We start from the raw sequence: 18436 nt of genomic DNA, 5'->3' as shown, positions 1-18436 counted from the left end.
GCACGAGGGCCGCGTGCTCGCGCGTATTGTCATAAAATAACCCTCGTAATTGCCTTTCAAAACTTTTCGCTAGTAGAAGCACTTCCGTGACGGGAGAACAGAATTCTGCCCAGGTTCGCGAGACCGCCGCTCATTGAGTCCGTTTGCCGTGAGGCCTCTTGCTGTTCGAGGCGTTCCCTCGAACAGGACCTGTTCGATGCAGATATGCCCGCACAAGCCTCACGTCATTCGTTTTCTGCTCGCGAAATTAATTTTCCTACTTGAATTCTTTTGCAGGAACTTTACCACGTTTCATGCGAGAAAAGTTCAGTCCGTGCGCCTTTCATCGAAATTTCCAAGCAAGGAATGCACGCCAATTGGAACAACGATATTTATTTCCGTGCCGACGTATTCAATTAGTCTGACTGATTGTGAGTCTGACTGAGTCAATTGAGACATAATAAACTACTTTAACTATAAATATCTCCTTTTTATGCTTGGCTATATTTTTTAATATCTGCAACTGTATATTTCTTGTAACGACTATATGAATATATCTATAATTAAATCTTCCTTTTTTGAAAGGATCATTTATCTTTATATTTAGTTTGTTCCAAACAACAATAATTGTATATTTGCTAGAAACAAATTATCTTTATACAATATTATCACAGAGAATTTTATACACAATACTATCACAAATAACACACAAATAACTGCTAATATGAATTACTCTTATGTGATTGCTATTACGCTTTGCGTTCAAAATAGAATGTTTAAATTTATATACGCATATATACGTGCATTAGCTGGATATGAAAGGGAAATATTAAGTTATTAATCACTTCATTCCATATGCAAATTAAATTATACGGATGTGGAAACAGCTGATAATAAGTAGACACGACATTTCACGTTCTATATTTCATACAGTCCCAATGCAATAATTTTTTGTATAACAAAACATCCACGTTTTCGTATCTTGTTGACAATTGTTATAATTGTTAATGCAAGCGAGCAGGTATGCAGATGATTTAAGTGCACTTCTCGATGACGCGTGAAAAACGGTCGGATTAAAACCTCCTTAGTGGAACGCTACGTTGTTGATGCAATGGGCTTGCTATTGATTCGAACGACCGTCGGTGGATCGAGTTTTATGGTCCTTTTAGCCGGAAGGAAGTTGAAACAAGTTCACCCCTGATTATCGGATCGACCGAGCTGTTCTGTTGTGCTAGAAATTAATTTTGTTCCTGAAGCTACGTGAACACGGATTTTCCCTTCGTTATGTATTGACAGTTTCGGATGTCACTTTATAGTTTCTCTTTATTAAAATTCGGAAGAACAGTTTAATTTTACTGGTATCTGTTTTTGCAATTTACTGGTATCTGTTTTTGCTCAGAAAATATCTATTTTATTAATATTTCTTTTTTTGTATTTTGAATTTTCTATTAGTAATTACTCAAACTGTTTCAACCCCAGAATGCTATCAATATGTAAATTTTACGTAAACGAGGTCATTGAGAGTTAAGACATGCCTTCAGTGATCATTAGGATGTTCAATCTACCGTATTGAAAGCTACGACAAGCGGAGACAAGCTTTTACAAATTTTGTTTGTTATATATTAGTTTAGATCCCTTGGTGATCAACATTATATAACAGAGAGTGTGATAAAGTGATTTCAACTTTTAAGCAGTTTTGTATTATTATTTTGTGTTGTATATTTTATTTAAATATTATAAGTAAACATATATAAATAATTAAACTACATACTCCATATCATTTCAAGTAGGGATGCACCGGATCATAAAATTATCGGATATCGGATATCCGGACAGAATGTAACATCGGATATCCGAGAAGGCAATTTCTTCGAGTCGGATATCCGACATTTTCCGTATATCCGACCGGATTCTAAGAAAGTGTCTTCTAAAAAAAAAAGTCTACAGGAAAAAAGATTGTAATTTTGCAACAACATATAAGATATTATAGCATCATGAATATACATACTTATTTCTAAAACATTTGTATAAGAAAAAATCAACAATTTAATGATATCAAATTTCAACCGGATATATTCCCGGATAATAATGATATCCAGTTATCCGGTCGGATAGTAAAAAAGTACCGGATAATACCGAATACCGGATACTTTCCGGATATCCGATGCATCTCTAATTTCAAGATTGAATTTGATGCTGTGCTCTTATTCTTTCTATCCTTTTAAGTTAATTAGATTATTTGTGTTCATAAAAGTCTAAATTACAAATATTTATATCGTTAAAAGTGAGAAATGTATTAAAAAACTTGTGTTACATTTATTAAGAATGTCCTATTTGCTATTTGTTATTAATATGTAAAATTCACATATTAATATGTAAAATTTACATATCAATATTGTTACTCAACATCGACAGCATCCTGGAGTTAATATAATATTTGTTAACATGTTTCTTCCAATCTTTGTGATTAGTCTATCAAATACTACTTTTTATTCATAATCAAGCTCTATACTTATCTGTTGCAAATATACTATGTAAATTTAGACACTCTCTTCTTTTCGAGGGGGTAACCACTAGCTGAAATATTGTCCCACAGATTACATGATTTCATCTGATTATAAATAATTTTTTTCACTACTATGAAGTAATTTGGTAAAATATACGATTTTATTTAATGTTATACAATGATTTCTCGTGGTTGCATATGTAATTATCGGTTTATACATATAGATTTTATATAAATTTTATAATGATTTTTGGTGTGGTTGCATATGTAATTATCGGATTATACATAGAGATTTTATATAAATTTTATAATGATTTTTGAAGGATTCTGTCCCACGATTACATTAAGTGGTTACCCCCTCGCTTCTTTTCCTCTCTGATCGGCTCTCGAGATATACTAAACACAGAAAATAGCTAAAGATAAAGACGCGTTTGCAAAGCAAGTTTATCATAGACGACGGATTATCCATAATCCTTCGCCGGAAATTAATTTTGCGCTCGAATCCACAGGAACGATTTTTGCGCGGGTTCGATCATCCGCCCGTCGCACATCGTCGTTGTCTTTCCGATCTCCCCTGATGGAATTTCAACAAAATCGTTTTGATATTACGAAGAAAAGGATATCACTGTAAATTGATCGAAATTGGAACTACTTCGAATCCTAAACTAATGGAAGAGGAGATAGGAATGTGGATACCAGTGTACGGTATATCTATTAGTAAGAAGACCTTTCGTCTTTCTTTCGCGATACGTCAGATCGATGTCGTTTCGAGCTCGTCCGTAAATTGTAGAAAACTGCTACAACCTGACGAAGAGTGGAGTATATGGATGGTTTTATACACATTACACAATTATTTCAGACTCTAGCGATGTTCAGTGAGAAAGACTCAGACATCGCTATCATGCCTCATTCGTCAACCTAGAGGTAGATTCTTTCGGACATTGAAGGACAATGGTTGGTTTGACCAGCCAGCCGCAAAATCCTATTTCCCGTTGTACCTTGTCTCTCTCTCTCGCAATCGGCTTCCTCTCCGCAGCCGGATAAGCCAACTTTGTTTCCTGGCACTCGAATACCCCGTATTCCCTTTTTTATTTCTTTTTCTTCCACCGGACAGCTAGTGCGAGCTTCTGCGGGTAGCGGTCGCGTTTCGATGGATGGAAGAAGAGAAAGAAAAGAGCGGAAGAGGCCACTGCAATTGCAAAAAGCTCCGAATCGAATGTGTCTGCGTCATTGGTATATCGGTTGAGGCCGTCAGAAACGTTTGGAAGATTCAACTAGAAGAATAGCATTAGTTTGTTCGATTTGATGCATCGAACTGATTTGTTTAAATGGATTAGCCAATTCAATGTTACAATAGTTAGTAATCTGAGCGCGCATGTGCTTGGATTTATAATTATTTTATAGTAATTAATATTAAAATAAAATCGTAATCATTAAATGTTATAATAAAAGTAATAATGAGGACGGAATCATATTCCTAATTGTATAAAGATATGCGATTCGAAATTTTGAAATAATTAAAAAAATTTGATTAAAAAGATTTCCATCAAAAATTTAATTTCAATTAATCTAGAAATCCGTATATTGGATATTAACGTTTTCATTACGTTTCATAATATTTCAATTAAAAAATTAAAAAAATATCGAATATTAATATAAACAAATAATTTAATATAAAGTAAAAACTCTTTCGCGTAAATCGCGTAGGTACTGCAGCGAGACGTCACATTATAAAGTTAACAATGATTGTTAACTCTGTTTAATTGTACAGAGTGCAACCATATTACAACAAACTTTCGCGGAACAATTAGAAAATATTCCACAACAAACAGTTCGTAGCTGCAAGAGAAGTTTCATAAATAATCAAGTAATTTCGTGTTTCAGTTCATTACATTTTTGATAAAGTCCTCTCTGGAGACTACATTCTTATATATTTCCGATTTATTATAGAGATTCATTGTGCTTCGCTCTTATATTTCGTATTCCATATTTCGTATCGATTTTGCAGAAAGCAAATCTCTGAGCCATAACGAACGATTCGTATATCCATCCATTTATCTATCTACATAGCTAACGCCCGGCTCATGTATACCTATCTACCCTGTTTACCCATCTACCTAATGTACTACCTACTTGCGCGCCTCGAAGTTACTAGACTTTCCGTCTTCCATCGAGCACACGCTGTACACCCGGGACTCTCGATAGGGAGAAGATGGGGCGTAAGTAACTATCGCGAAAACTTTTCATGCCGCTTTTACTCCCGGCTACAATATGCTTCACAAGATGGAAATAGCGCTTGGCACTGCTATGTGACCTCGCGCGAACTCTGCCATCCGGCGGCTGTCAGTGTCGCTAATTTCCGATCAGTCATACGAAGGGAGGTGAGGAAGCTCTTAATTCTCCCATTAATCTCTCGTCGCTCCTTTATCTTGTAAATAAGTAACGTAACGAAGCGATGTTACACGTCGTTCATATTTTTGTTGAACTTGCTCGATTGTTAACGAATCTCGCTGTCTATTTCGTCTCATTAACATCGCCGCTAATGAAGACACAGTGGGTCGGCGGGAAAAGCGCATAATTTCCCTAACTTTATAAAGTCCGCTGTAAAGTTTATGAGAGATCTGTGATTGTGTAAACGCAACATTAACACGCAACGCTTGGAGACACGCGTCGTCTCTTCTGAATAGCGAAACGAAGATCACCATATGTCGACACATATTCTACGAGTTGTCACTATTACGATAACCTACGTTCCGGTAGTACGGCTCATTAAGTTTTAACACAGTCGATATGTCTATGTCGCGTAATTCTCTGTCCCTCTGATAATGTTAATAATGACGCGTCACATTGCAAATCGTGAAGCATGATGGGCAGAGAGTGCTGCGAGAAGCTGTTAATGAGTCGTTAGATAATAAACGTCTGAGTCGTGATGAACGGCGAGCACGTGATTGCGACGACACAGGATCGTCGGAGCGGCGAATCAATTATAGCGCGTCAAATATAAACCATTTATTCTTAATTATAGCATATGTTATATACGATTTATTTGAAAAAGATTAAATTAAAGATTAAATTAATTTCAGCTGTCCGCGAGTTAATGCGTCATCGCAAATGAGATATTAATTTCGTCTGTCATATAAATTTTCGATAAAATTAGAACGTCATGTTTTGCGTCAAATTATTGTCTTTTTCAATATGCTAATATATACCGTGTTACATTCCAATTCGGTTAAATTAAAACTGCGTCTTTCGCGGTCGGTGCGATAGTAGTTAACTGAAATTTGAATTTTAACGACGGACCACGTGCGGTTTATCGCCGTCGTTGTTTTTAATTATGCCGTCACATGTGAAAATGAACGAACAAAGACGCGCGGCCGAGAATGGGAAAAAATCGCGCATACGATGGGAAGTAATATGGAACGCAATGGTATTAAGCGGAGTTATACTTTCCTGTGTGTCTCTTTCTTCTCTTTTCCGGACGTTTTAGTTACGAGCCGTGACAGTTGTGCCATGACACATTTCATTCCGTGAAACGCATACACGCTAGTGAAACGTGAGAAAATTGCCGCGAGTTTTCGCAATGACACTATTTTCATCGAAGAAACTTCAGCGCGAATTCAGCGTCGCACACATATAAGGATGAAAATTACTAGCTATATTAATCCGCGTGTTATTCCATCTTCCCGAAACTTCACCGATGATCCTTATAGAATCAGATAAATCTCAACCTTTACTTTGATAATACATTCCTTTGAAATAATTTATAATTATCTCTGCCTATACTTCTTTTTTTTTTTATAGTGTTGATACATAGCATAAAGTATTAGAAAAAGTATGAGACATGTTGCAGCAATAACTTAAGTATTACTTACTGTCACCTTACTTTAACTATTATTTAAGTGTTAGTGACAAAAGTAATTTATCGCACATGTATAGTATAAGTGTATAGGTACAGTCGCGAAGTGCAGTACTCTGTAATTGAAGCTACGGCTACATGTAGGTCGGTTAAAATATGCACGCGCTGTCATTGCAGAGTCGCTGCTCTTTTTTTCGTTTTATATACAATCTCTCTGTGAAACGTTATTTTATGCGTATCCGAGTGAAATGGGAACTTGGTGGAATTCCGACGAAGTGCGAATTTTATAAAATCGAAAACAGCTCGAAGCATAAATGATTGTACGTTGTGCTGGCGATTAATATGTATTTTATTGAAAACTTTTATCAGCAATTCGTTCAGCCGTTTGAGCTAGAAATTAACACAAACTTGAATGCTGATCGAATGTGCCTGTGACTTAATTTACATGATGCCTCTTTACTAGCATGCTAGTTCTTTAGCGAACTAGAAAACTAGTAGTTAAAAATGTATTATTTTATATAAGTTAAATATTATATTTTTAAAAAACTCTATTAGCTAAAAATATATAATTTATATTGGATTGGGGAAAAAGTCTTTTTACAAGTTGGTAAAAATACTTTTCTCCATTAATTTTTCGTTAAAAATAATCAAAATTTAAATTTTAAAAAAAGGTTTTAAAGCTTGAAATCTCTGTTTTCGAATGATTACTATATTTTTTGAATATATGTAAGTTTTGTAATTTTTACATATAGAAAACTACGAACTAAAAAAATGAAAATTTTTTTTTACTTTGTAGGCCTTTTACTTGTAAAAAGACTTTTTCCCTAATCTAATATTTTTCAGCTGCTAGTTTTTACAATTTGCTAAAAAATTAGTTGCTAGTAAAAAAAGCATCGTATAAATCAGACCTATTTGATCCATTTTCGTTCAGCCAACTTGGCAATATCTTATATATCATGAATGAATATATAATTGACAGACAATCATTTTTTTTTTAAAGAACTTTTATCACCGACGTTATACTGATCATCCAACTTTTTGAAACCATATCTTGTATATTTTCACAAGAAAGTTTGAAATACATCGTTTGCGCCAAGTGTCAAATATTGGCTTATTTCCGAGGAAATTCTGGACCTTTTACCCGTCTGTTTCTACTTTTCTAGTAGAGACGATGTACTCAGGATGTGTTAAGAATTACTGTACAAATTTTCCAAGAGAAAAAGTATGAATAATATCATAAGGAAACTCATGAAATATGTAAAGATAGTAGAACTAAAAGAATAAGGTCAGTATTCATATCCGTTCTTACTTCAAGAATGTCTTAAGTAATGTCTTGAAATGCTAATATGGATGTGTGATTGGTTTATGACATTTTAAGATTGCATTTAAGATGATCTTAAATATAAGAATTGATTTTGAATGCTTAGCCTATGAAAGAGTATATGGAATATTTAAAAAATTGGAAAAAAATACTAAAATAAGTAGTAAGGACATATAGTTCCTATATGTATATAAGAACAATTCACAGCAATTATTAATGCCCGTTTCTATCAATACATATTAATCTTAATCTCGGTTCAATTTATTCTTAATCTTTTCTGCTTATTTTTCTAAATTTTAGAACTAGAAAAAGAATAAATTGAATCGACCGATATTAAAATTAATCTACATTAGTAAAAATGGACGTAAATGTATTTGCAATTTATTTAAGGATATTTTAAAAATTAAACATACATATTTTTAAAATGAAAACAAAATTATGAAAAAATTACAGATTATTCTAAACCATATTTAAAAATAATACGACAAATTTGGTGAAGGTTTACTATCTGGATTATAAGTTATTTTAATAAATAGTAGTATTTTTTTAATCTGTGCTCTGATAAAAATATATGGAAATGTCTTATAAAATAAATGACAAAAATCTGAATTTTTAAATATAAATACATAATGCGTATTCAAGATTATTTGTATAAAACTACATTGCGATGCATGAATTAGTTGTCCAATAAATACCTAAAATATTTATTTGTTCTGTATCTTTGTAACTAATCAGTAAATCGCAATGAAACTTTACAAGTTATTTTGAATATTTAAAGAACTTATTTAAAAAATTTAGATTTTTGTTATCATTAAAAAGATTTTAATTTTTAACAATAAAAATAATAACAAATAAAATTAATAAATGACAAAAATGTGTTATTAAATAAAAAGATAATCTTATTCATATAACTTTCATATGTATATAGTTTATTTGAAGTGTAAGTATTAAACACATTTCCAAATTTAATTTTCTTTACAGAGACTGTACGTCCAATACATCCTTAAAAAAGTATATATATGTACATATATACTACAAATTATATCGTATAAATAAAATTTAAAACAAAGTTATTAGAGGTGGCTCGATAACATAAAACATAAATAAAGAGAGCATACAGCCACATGCACAAGTTGTTTTTCGCACAAGTCATATATTTAAAATTAATTACATGTAAAAGTTTCTTTACGGTCAAGTCATGACATTGTCCAATGTTACTGTAATTACATGAATTCTCGTACATAACAGTCTTACCATCGTAGAAAATATTTTGCCATCTACGTAAATATTCTTCAAACATATTCAGCATTGCATTATCGTATTATATTTGATAACTGAAAAGATGGAATTTGGTAATCCCGTGTTGTAACATACAAATTATCAAGAATAAATTCTTAATTTATTGTAAAGGAGAGGGTCAGGAAAACAGGATTAATTTTTTCCGAATTTTGTAGTGCTACAACTTATTTTGTTATTTTATTATTTAATATTCGCTTTCTTTTGATTGTACTGATGATGGTCATGACTTGACCGAAACGTTTACATGTAATTAATTTCAAATATATGACTTGTGCGAAAAATAACTTGTGTATGTGGCTGTATGCTCTCTATTATTTATGTTTTATATTGTATATATAATATATATGTATATAATATATATATGTATAAACAATATATATATATCATCTTTATGTTAAAAAATGCCAGTTTCAACAATTTTATGTCACACCCAGTTATACAAATTGATTTTTATTCTTTATCCTAAGTGTACAAAATCTATATATTTCCTATACAAAGCGCTACTAATGTTCGTTCTGAAACCCGCTATAATACATACAATATTCATTAAAATGTTGCATATTGCATGACATTTTATATATTGTCCCATTTTCAAATTTTGTAAATATTCAGTGAGATTCGTTATGTGTGACAATGCTTGTAAAAAAATGCAAAATATATTTTGATAACTGTGCGTTATATGTGTATATTCTCTTGACATAATCCCTGTTCATAAAAATTCATTCAGAGGCAGTCATTACAATCATCGCCATATACGTATGCATATTATTGTCGGTAGACATGTCATCGCGATCGTCAATGAACACTTATTTTTGCATAAGTGACTTGACTGCGTCGAGTCACGAAATATTAATTGGGACGTACGTGCTCGGGACTTGAACGTAACGTAACAGCATACGGTAGTTAAAGCCACGTAATATACCGCTATTATTAGGTGCCTCAATAATTGCGCGTGCAATTAACGAGAATACATCGATTACCGACGTTCGAGAATCGTGATCTGTTTGATTTGTCTGGCTTTTCCCGATATTTGAAACTTTAAGCTGGTAGGTTTACACATTCGAAATGCGTTATTATGCGCATACATGTATTATAATACTAACCAACGTTCAATAATACTAACGTACAGAATACACGAACCAAAGTTCTAAGATAAACACTCGCATCGATGTATTTATCTAATTACCTATTATAATATAACTGTATTATTAATTACAGTTATGAAAACTATACCTAAGTTCTAAAGCATTCTGTTTGGAGTACAGAATACAAGTGAACCTCCACCTTACGGCGATTGATATTACTGGGAAGAGTTTGATTGCATTAATTGGAATTCTAATCAAAAATAAACAAATCAGAAATTTCTGGTTGAATCTATTATAATTCTAGTTGGAATAATCAGAATTCAAATTGATATGATTAGAACCTCTCGTTCATTTTTAATCAAAAATTTTTCCCAGTGTAGAGGAAAATTAGAAATTTTTTAAATCTATAATTTATAGAACCTCATAGTATTATGTAATCATACAGATTGTAAAATATTTTCGCTTTAGGTCCGAAAGACCCAAAGTTGTAATCGAAGATTAAAGACGTGTTACACGTACAGTCCCTGCAAAGAAAATTAAATTTGTGGAAATGTGTTTAATACTTACACTTCAAATGAACTATATACATATGAATGTTGTGTGAATAAGATTATATTTTTATTTAATAACACATTTTTGTTGTTTATTTATTTTATTTGTTATTATTTTTATTGTTAAAAATTAAAATTTTTTTAATGATAACAAAAATCTAAATTTTTTTGTAAATTCTTGAAATATTTATAGTAACTTATGCAAAGTTACTAATTAGTTACAAAGATATAGAGCAAATAAATATTTTATTTATTTACTGGGCAACTAGTTCATGCATCGCAATGTAACTCTATATATATATATATATAATCTTGAATATATTATGCACTTATATTAAAAAATTGAAATTTTTGTCATTTCTTTTATAATACGTTTTCACTTTTATAATACATTTTTACTAGAGCACAGATTTAAAAAATACTGCTATTTATTAAAATAACTTATGATCCAGACGGTAAACCGTCATCAAATTTGTCGTATTATTTTTAAATGTGATTTAGAATAATCTGTAATTTTTTCATAATTTTATTATCATTTTGAAAATATGTATAAAACATCCTTAAGCAGATCTCTTTCATAATTCATAAATGCTTCTATATAAGCGTTTGTAATTTACATAGATGCAGTACACTCACCAAAACAAATTATAAAACAGACAAGTGTGGGAAGAGAAGTAGACATCGCTTTTCCCCAGCGTGGTTCATTCACATATTGGTATACTATCTCAGACGCATCGCAGTCGTTTTCAGAAAACGCTAAACGATAGAGGCGGATCCACTAACACACTCGGCGCATCGGCGTTTGCGGCATTCCACCTATTCTCGTTCAGAGCGGACAGAATCACTTCGTATCACCGTACATCCCATGCACAACCACTCGCGCGCGAATGGGAATGCCGTAATCTCGCTTCACGTCGCACAAATTAAAACGTGGCGTCTCAATTAGTTTTTCCCTCGTCGATAAAATCGCGCTAAACGGGACCGATGGAGGTCACTGCTCAATAATTCGCTCACTATCACGAAACAACTCTACGACGGTACCACATTCTCCGAATTACAAATCGACGTCACTAATTGCTGCGTAATGTATTGTGGTTTCGTGAATCGCGTATTCCGAATGGCCACATCGACTATCCCGAAAAACAGATGCTTGAATAATTAATTCGACATCTACTATTCACGTCCGTCGGTCGAAGATTGTCGTTAAATCTAGCGATCTGTGCGTGAACGAACTTTGGTTATTTACATCGCGACGTCGCTTTGACGTCAATCGCGATAGTGATAAACTTTAACTTGGCAGTATCGGTCGCGTGATTCCAACTTTTACTTAGATGGAGAACACATCCGCATCACCATTATCACTCGGTCTGCCGACGGAGATTATTCCCCTGTGATCCATATTGATCGATGCGAAGGATCGTTTCCGGCACTAAGCAGCGTCTTCGTATCTCTCGCTACGTCGACGACCGTAAGATCGCTGACGATGCATTAGGCTGATCGTTGTTATTAATGCAATCCGCACGATGCACTGGACGTTCCATCGATCATTCCACCACGGTTATTTGCCCTGTGTGCACTGTGCACGGCTTCACCGCATTTTTCCGGACTCGTAATTTCTCTTCCTCCGCTCGAGGGATCGACTACGAACGTGCTTCGATAATAACCGCAAACGAGGAAGGAACTTCGCCTCTCTTTTCTTTTGTTCCTTTATAGCTGTCGCTCGACGATTGGTCTATACAAATCGCTCCCTTTCACGGTTGCGAGCTCTGTCCGCCCACGACGCGTAAAACTCTTTCGATAGCGTTGACAACAGAGAACAAGCCGCTGATTTTTTCTGACTTTTCAATTGTGCATCGACGTCGTTGTTGCGGAACCAATAAACAAGTTTCGTTTGTACAGCGGCAGTGTTGTGGCACCCGCGAGACGACGCATTTTACGAGCGGCTTTTAACTTTAACATCTCCCCATCAGTCGCCCCGTTGCACGATTCTCTGTCCTGACAGATACGATTTTTTTTCTACCACGCCTTCTCTCCTCTAGCAGTTTCTCTCTAGTCTGTTTCGCCTGTAACGTACTTCTGCACGTCTAATGCCATCGGCAATTAAACGCAGACCCTCGAGAGACTGTCGACGACGTCCTTAAGCGTTCAGAGGCCTTCTATCATGAAGCTGGAAGTTGTTTCACGCAGGATTTATGTTTAGCGAAGGAAAGCACTGCAGGACGGAATTTGCGAAGAAATTCGCATACGTATCTGTGATCAATGATTTTTTTCCTTATTTAACGATCGGCATCGTTTCCTTCTTTCTTTCTTCTCAGCGAAATTTATTAGAATTTTTTTAGCGGGCAGTGAAGGATTTATTGCTGAATAAATACTTAACCAGAAGAAATTCGCATACGTATCTGTGATCAATGATTTTTTCCTTATTTATCGATCGGCATCGTTTTCTTCCTTCTCCCTTCTCAGCGAAATTTATTTGAATTTTTCTAGCGGGCAGTGAAGGATTTATTGCTGAATAAATACTTGACCACTCCTGTGACACGAAATGTTCTAAATTTTTCAAAATTCCAGAATGTCCAACGACGCTCCGATATGTACTTGGTGTTCTCCACTCCGATCAAACGTCTCACACCTCAATCGAACGTCATGCAGATGACTCGCTGGACGATCAAAATCTTCCAGCGCAATCATCCACTTAGCGCGAGATATATCGTTTGATTTAGACACTACTTCACTATACCATCACTATCACTTCGTCAAGAGATCGTAGATCGTATAAAGATGCCCCCGGAAATATTTACGCACCGCGTCACGCACTATTTCGCGCTACTCCGTTTTAGAATACGCACGTAGACGGATGGGAAGAAGAAATGTTTGCGGGAAGAAACGAGGGCGAAAAGAGACCGGGGGCAAAATAGATATACGTCTCCGTCAATTCCGAAGAACCGCACGGGGACGGAGTCTGCGAGGCTGGATTTTCATGTCGTCGCTACGTGATTTCGCGGGATCCTCTACGGAAACAGAACACTAGGCGATAGGGTCCGCAGAAGAGGGTTCTCGCAGAAGAGGAGTGCGAAATGGGCCCCTCTCGCGCGTACTTCACCCCCTGACACGGGACACCACTGAGAACGCGACGCGCGCGACGCGACGCGACGGGGAGAAGGTCGCGGCTCTTTCGAAACGACGATGCTCCCGCGTCGAGGATAGCCGAGGGACTACATTGCGCGAGCGCCACTCGGGTGTCGAGCACGCAGCCGCCCCGTCCAGCCTGCGGAACTGCGCCTGTGTGCACCTCGAGCTACCTGTATGGGTGGCTGTGCGGCGTGCGCGTGTATGTGTTTTTCTACACGTACATGTGCGCGCGCGCCACTTCCTCCCATAGCCCGGTTGTATATCAGACCGTTTCCCCTACCCCCGCCCCGCGAGGGAGCCGCCACCCTTTTACCCCGTTGCCTATCTTGCGCGCATCCCCCTTTTCCTTCTTCTTCCTCATCTTCTTCCACTTCTTCTTGTTTTCTTTATTCTTCTTCTGCGCCTTGTTCCTCTTCTCCTTGTTCCCTCGCGCGTCGACCTCTTTCCTCATCACCACTCTCCTCTCTTCGTTCTTTCTTTTTTCCTCTTCTTCCCGTCGGCACCGGGGAAAATCGCGGCCCCGGTCCGATAAGGACGCGAAAAAGCGCGAATCCGGTTATAACTTATGGCCGAGATAATTAAAAGGAGTTACAGAACGATAATGGAGTGCCATCCCTGTCATCTTCTTGCGCGGCCTCCGTGCACTAGCGAGAGCTGATCTATCCGTGCTGACTGGTGGTCGCAGCGGATCACCCATTTCTTGGGTCAGGTTGGCGAGTCTCATCGCCAACTTCCCGACTCTTCTCGCGCTGATGCGATCTCAAAGACGTTCTGTCATCGTGAACATTTGACGTCAGGAAAACGCTGACTCGCGTAGATAACCGTAATATAAAGTACCTAAATACTTAATTTTATGCTTCAATTCTATTTCATTCTTACTTTCATTTCGTTTATTTTATGATCTATCTTGATTTCTTTAATCTTTCCTATATTTCCGCTAACCGATTAAATTACCTTTGCAATTCTAGATAAAGAAATGAACAGTGCGTCGCATGTCCCTTCACAGAATAGTGAAACACGTGGAACGTGCAGAAGACGGGACGAAATTATCATGTTAAGAACTACCTGTTAAGGACTCGACGAGATCCGAGATGCACTGCAGTCACGTGTCACTGACTATACCGACCACATCGGAAACTCAGCGCGGAAAGATCAATAGGCATATCCCACGCGTCTTCGGCATTCCGAGAATACGTCAAGAATTCCGAGGATATTCCCATACCGTCCCAGGAAAATTAACCGCCCGACTCGCGATCGTCGTCTCTTTACGATATTGACTAGCGATTACGGGAAGATCGGTCCTGAGGACCCTGCCGATCCTAGAATGAATTTTGCATTCCGTTAAAGGCTCTCGCTAACGGCATGAGAATGCCAACACTCTCCTGTGGATTATCCTCAGGATATGGATCCTCATATAATAAGAACCTATAAGCAACGAAACAATCCGATGGGACGTGTCGGGCATGGGATAAATTTAATGAAGCGATCGCCGCAGCAACCTCTGTCGTAAGACACAGAAACAACGTACGTATCCTCATCTCCAATACCGGGTCTTGTATCTTAATTGTCTTCCATCGAGTATCGATTACCGACGTACGACGATTCGATGCACCGCGCGTGCTAAGATTAATTGTTATATCGATCTGCCATGAATTTTAATGCGCGCGGAACTCCGCGGAGTAGTACTACTTGATTAGCATTCGCTTTGTCAGAGGTAAGAGCACATTACAGCGCTTCCCGCGACGTGTTGTGAATATTGTCATCGACTTCAAGTGGATGTACCTTTCTACTTCAACTACTTCCTCTCGCGTCTCGCGAATAATTTCATTGCTTTGTTTCGGATCTCATTGCTTTAATTATGCTTTTAGATTGATCGATTAAAATTAATTCATATTTTACGTTTATTAAAGAGATAAACCAAATTAAAGGACTGTATAAAAATCGTTAATTTCCGTTAAATCTAAGTGATAAATAATTTGAAAAAATTATGTTTTTCCAACATTTGTTTCTTATTATAACGCAATGATATTTCATTTTATTTTTAATCATATAGATTTTGATATTGCAAGTGTAAGTCTCATATTGCAATTTAATAAATTTATGTCTTTTTAAATTACAATGTACCTTTGTATACGCATTGTAATCGTTTGTATTAAAATGCATTGTTAGTTATAAATTTTGAGATTATACAGATGTGTGTGTACATGTACAGATAACCTTAAACAAAAAAATATCGTTGATAGCTCCATGAGAGAGATTCTCTCGTGGATTTTGTGTACGGCTTTTACAGCTCACACGGCTCAATTGTTGTCAATGGCGAGCTTATCGTTGACAAAGGCACGACCCATACAGACAGATCGATGGTTATATTTCCACGCACGTGAATTTCGAAAACGTCCGTCACGATTTATCATCTGACACGCGGTAACCAAACCAACTGGTCCGAACCCGCGAATATTTGCGATATTTAAATCTACGAACGCATGTCATTACATCATTCACGCGCGTTATACCGTAAAAACCGATATTCGCAGCAAGAATGAAAATTTGAAACCGCAATGTGTAAATTTTAATTTACAAATGGGCCTTTGTCATTTCCCTCTCCCCCTGAGAAGCCATGCACCGTGACTTTAAGCTGCAATTTTCATTTTCCTTGCCAAAGGACCACCACGCTGCGCCGTGCCGGTCCTATGGCACGAAATGCCAATCAGTTGGAATTTACGACGGGGTTGTGCTATCCGTCCGGTTCAATAGGCATTTACCTCACATTTCCGAATTCCAAGAATATAATTCCAAGGATCCTACTGTTCAACGACGCAATATGCGAACATCTCTTGCCTAACTTTCATACTTCGGACTTGTGGTCAAGAACCTGCGATCGGCGAGTCACGATGGTGCGGTCGTGAAGAGAGATCAATAGACAAGTACAATGTACATCCGTACGTTCCAGATTCCGCGAATGTTCCGAACAGCCCACGCTTCCCTCTATCTCGATCCTTCACCGAATTATGGATACAGCGCCGAGTGAAGTGGGCCCTTCTCATCAGGACAACAGCGTCTGCCGACTGTGAGACGCAGGTGAAGCCTCTTGCTACTGATTCCGAACTATTATCCGACTCTAATGCAATCCCTAATGCGACTCTAATGCTTCTGCTGCCTCTTCGTTGTTTGACGCCGAAGCGCGGCGATAGTGCGCCTTGTGGGATTTCAAGCCGTTCCTCGATCGACGTACATTTGTGATCATTTGTTATTATAATTAGGTACAATAGTCAATGAAAAAACATCATTATGTTTTATTAAGTAGTGCAGCGCGAGTGTAATAAACTAGTTTATAATTTCACAGTATTGATCCGACCGTCCGTTTGTCTGCAAGATTTTTCAGAAACGGCTTAACTTTTCCAAATTCTGTTTTGACATATTTAACGAAGTTTTTACGAAGTAGTTACAAGTGTTTCGCTGTATTATTTAATTATATCCGTTGCAAAGGGTTTATTATTATTAATTCTACTATGTTATTTTGAATATTTTTTCATTTGGCTTGCAAGCATAGAATGTATTTATTTTGAGGCTACTTTTTTTCAATAAAAGTTATATAAAACGATTTTTATTTTATAAATTAAAATACAAAAACGAAAAATAAGGCCTTCAAGAGTCAAATTGTGAAGACGTTCAATAGATCATATCATTTTTACATGTATTTAAACTTAAAAATAATCAATAATAAAACATAGATTATAAAAGCAATTTAAACATATAGATATTAAGTACTAATATCTAGTACTAACCTCAAATATAAATATGACGTCTCAAATTTTTTTGAAATTCTTGCAAACGCTTACTATTATTCGAATTTTCCCATTATTCAAATTATCCTGCTGTACCCTACATGTATATTACACCACATTTATTGTAGTCATTCGAACTGCGCGCCGAATTGATTTCCGGACTTATAAACGCAATTAAACTACTGTAATAATATATCACAAATTAAATTGAATTGTCAAGCAAATTTTTAGTAACTTGATGCTCAATTCGATATCATATTAGAAAGATGTTAATGTATTGAAAAACCGTAAACAAATTTGAACTTACTTTAATTATATTACTTGAAATTATATTAATTATATTAATTAAACATTTAGTTAAAATTATTCCACTCTACATTTGGTAGCTATTACCAAATCTTTTTCAGTGTTGAAGTTAAAGTAATCATCATTTCCCCTTTCGTGCTCAAGTCCTTAACTGCTGTAAAATACGAGAGTGGATCCTGCACGTGAACGTAGTGCGAATCTCTCGTACCGTCGTGTGTCAGTTGTATTCGTAGCTATCACATCGAGCCATCTGGGACATTTAAGGATGATCTTGGTCGCTTTGGGGAATGTTAATGGAATATCTCAGAGATGTCTACATATCGTAATGCAATGTGCTTTCAGTTAATCTTAGACAGATTTTACGCGCTCCAGGGACGTACAAAATGCCCTATGTCTTCCTACTTGAAAGAATGTACTCGAGATTCTTTTTATTCTCTAGAAAACAAAATGCTCGAAAAACGGAATAACATGCACATCGAATGGAGATCCAAGAATTTTTGTCTAGAATGAAGTATCCCGTTGGTATGTCTGTACACGTACCAGTAGGTAAACTGAGATTAGATATAGAACACGTACGAAAACCGCACACTCGACCGCAAATTTCTCTATCTGAGGAATT

At 36.1% G+C, this 18436-nt stretch overlaps 1 protein-coding gene across 1 annotated transcript in view; it reads right to left on the bottom strand.

Moving 5' to 3' along the window:
- Positions 1-13790, bottom strand: part of LOC108758891 (muscle M-line assembly protein unc-89) — a 34797-nt gene extending 21007 nt beyond the window's left edge. The window contains exon 1 of the mRNA XM_018504104.1: positions 11234-13790. Coding sequence (XP_018359606.1) covers positions 11234-11279 — 46 coding nt within the window. The 5' untranslated portion in view covers positions 11280-13790. The remainder of the gene's footprint in view (positions 1-11233) is intronic.
- Between the last annotated feature and the right edge of the window lie 4646 nt (positions 13791-18436).

This window comes from Trachymyrmex cornetzi, unplaced genomic scaffold (assembly GCF_001594075.2).
Source record: "Trachymyrmex cornetzi isolate Tcor2-1 unplaced genomic scaffold, Tcor1.1 scaffold16, whole genome shotgun sequence".
In the NCBI taxonomy this organism is placed as follows: Eukaryota; Metazoa; Arthropoda; class Insecta; order Hymenoptera; family Formicidae; genus Trachymyrmex; species Trachymyrmex cornetzi.
The sequence above is the reverse complement of the archived record's forward strand: the minus strand, read 5'-3'. Positions and strand labels throughout refer to the sequence as shown.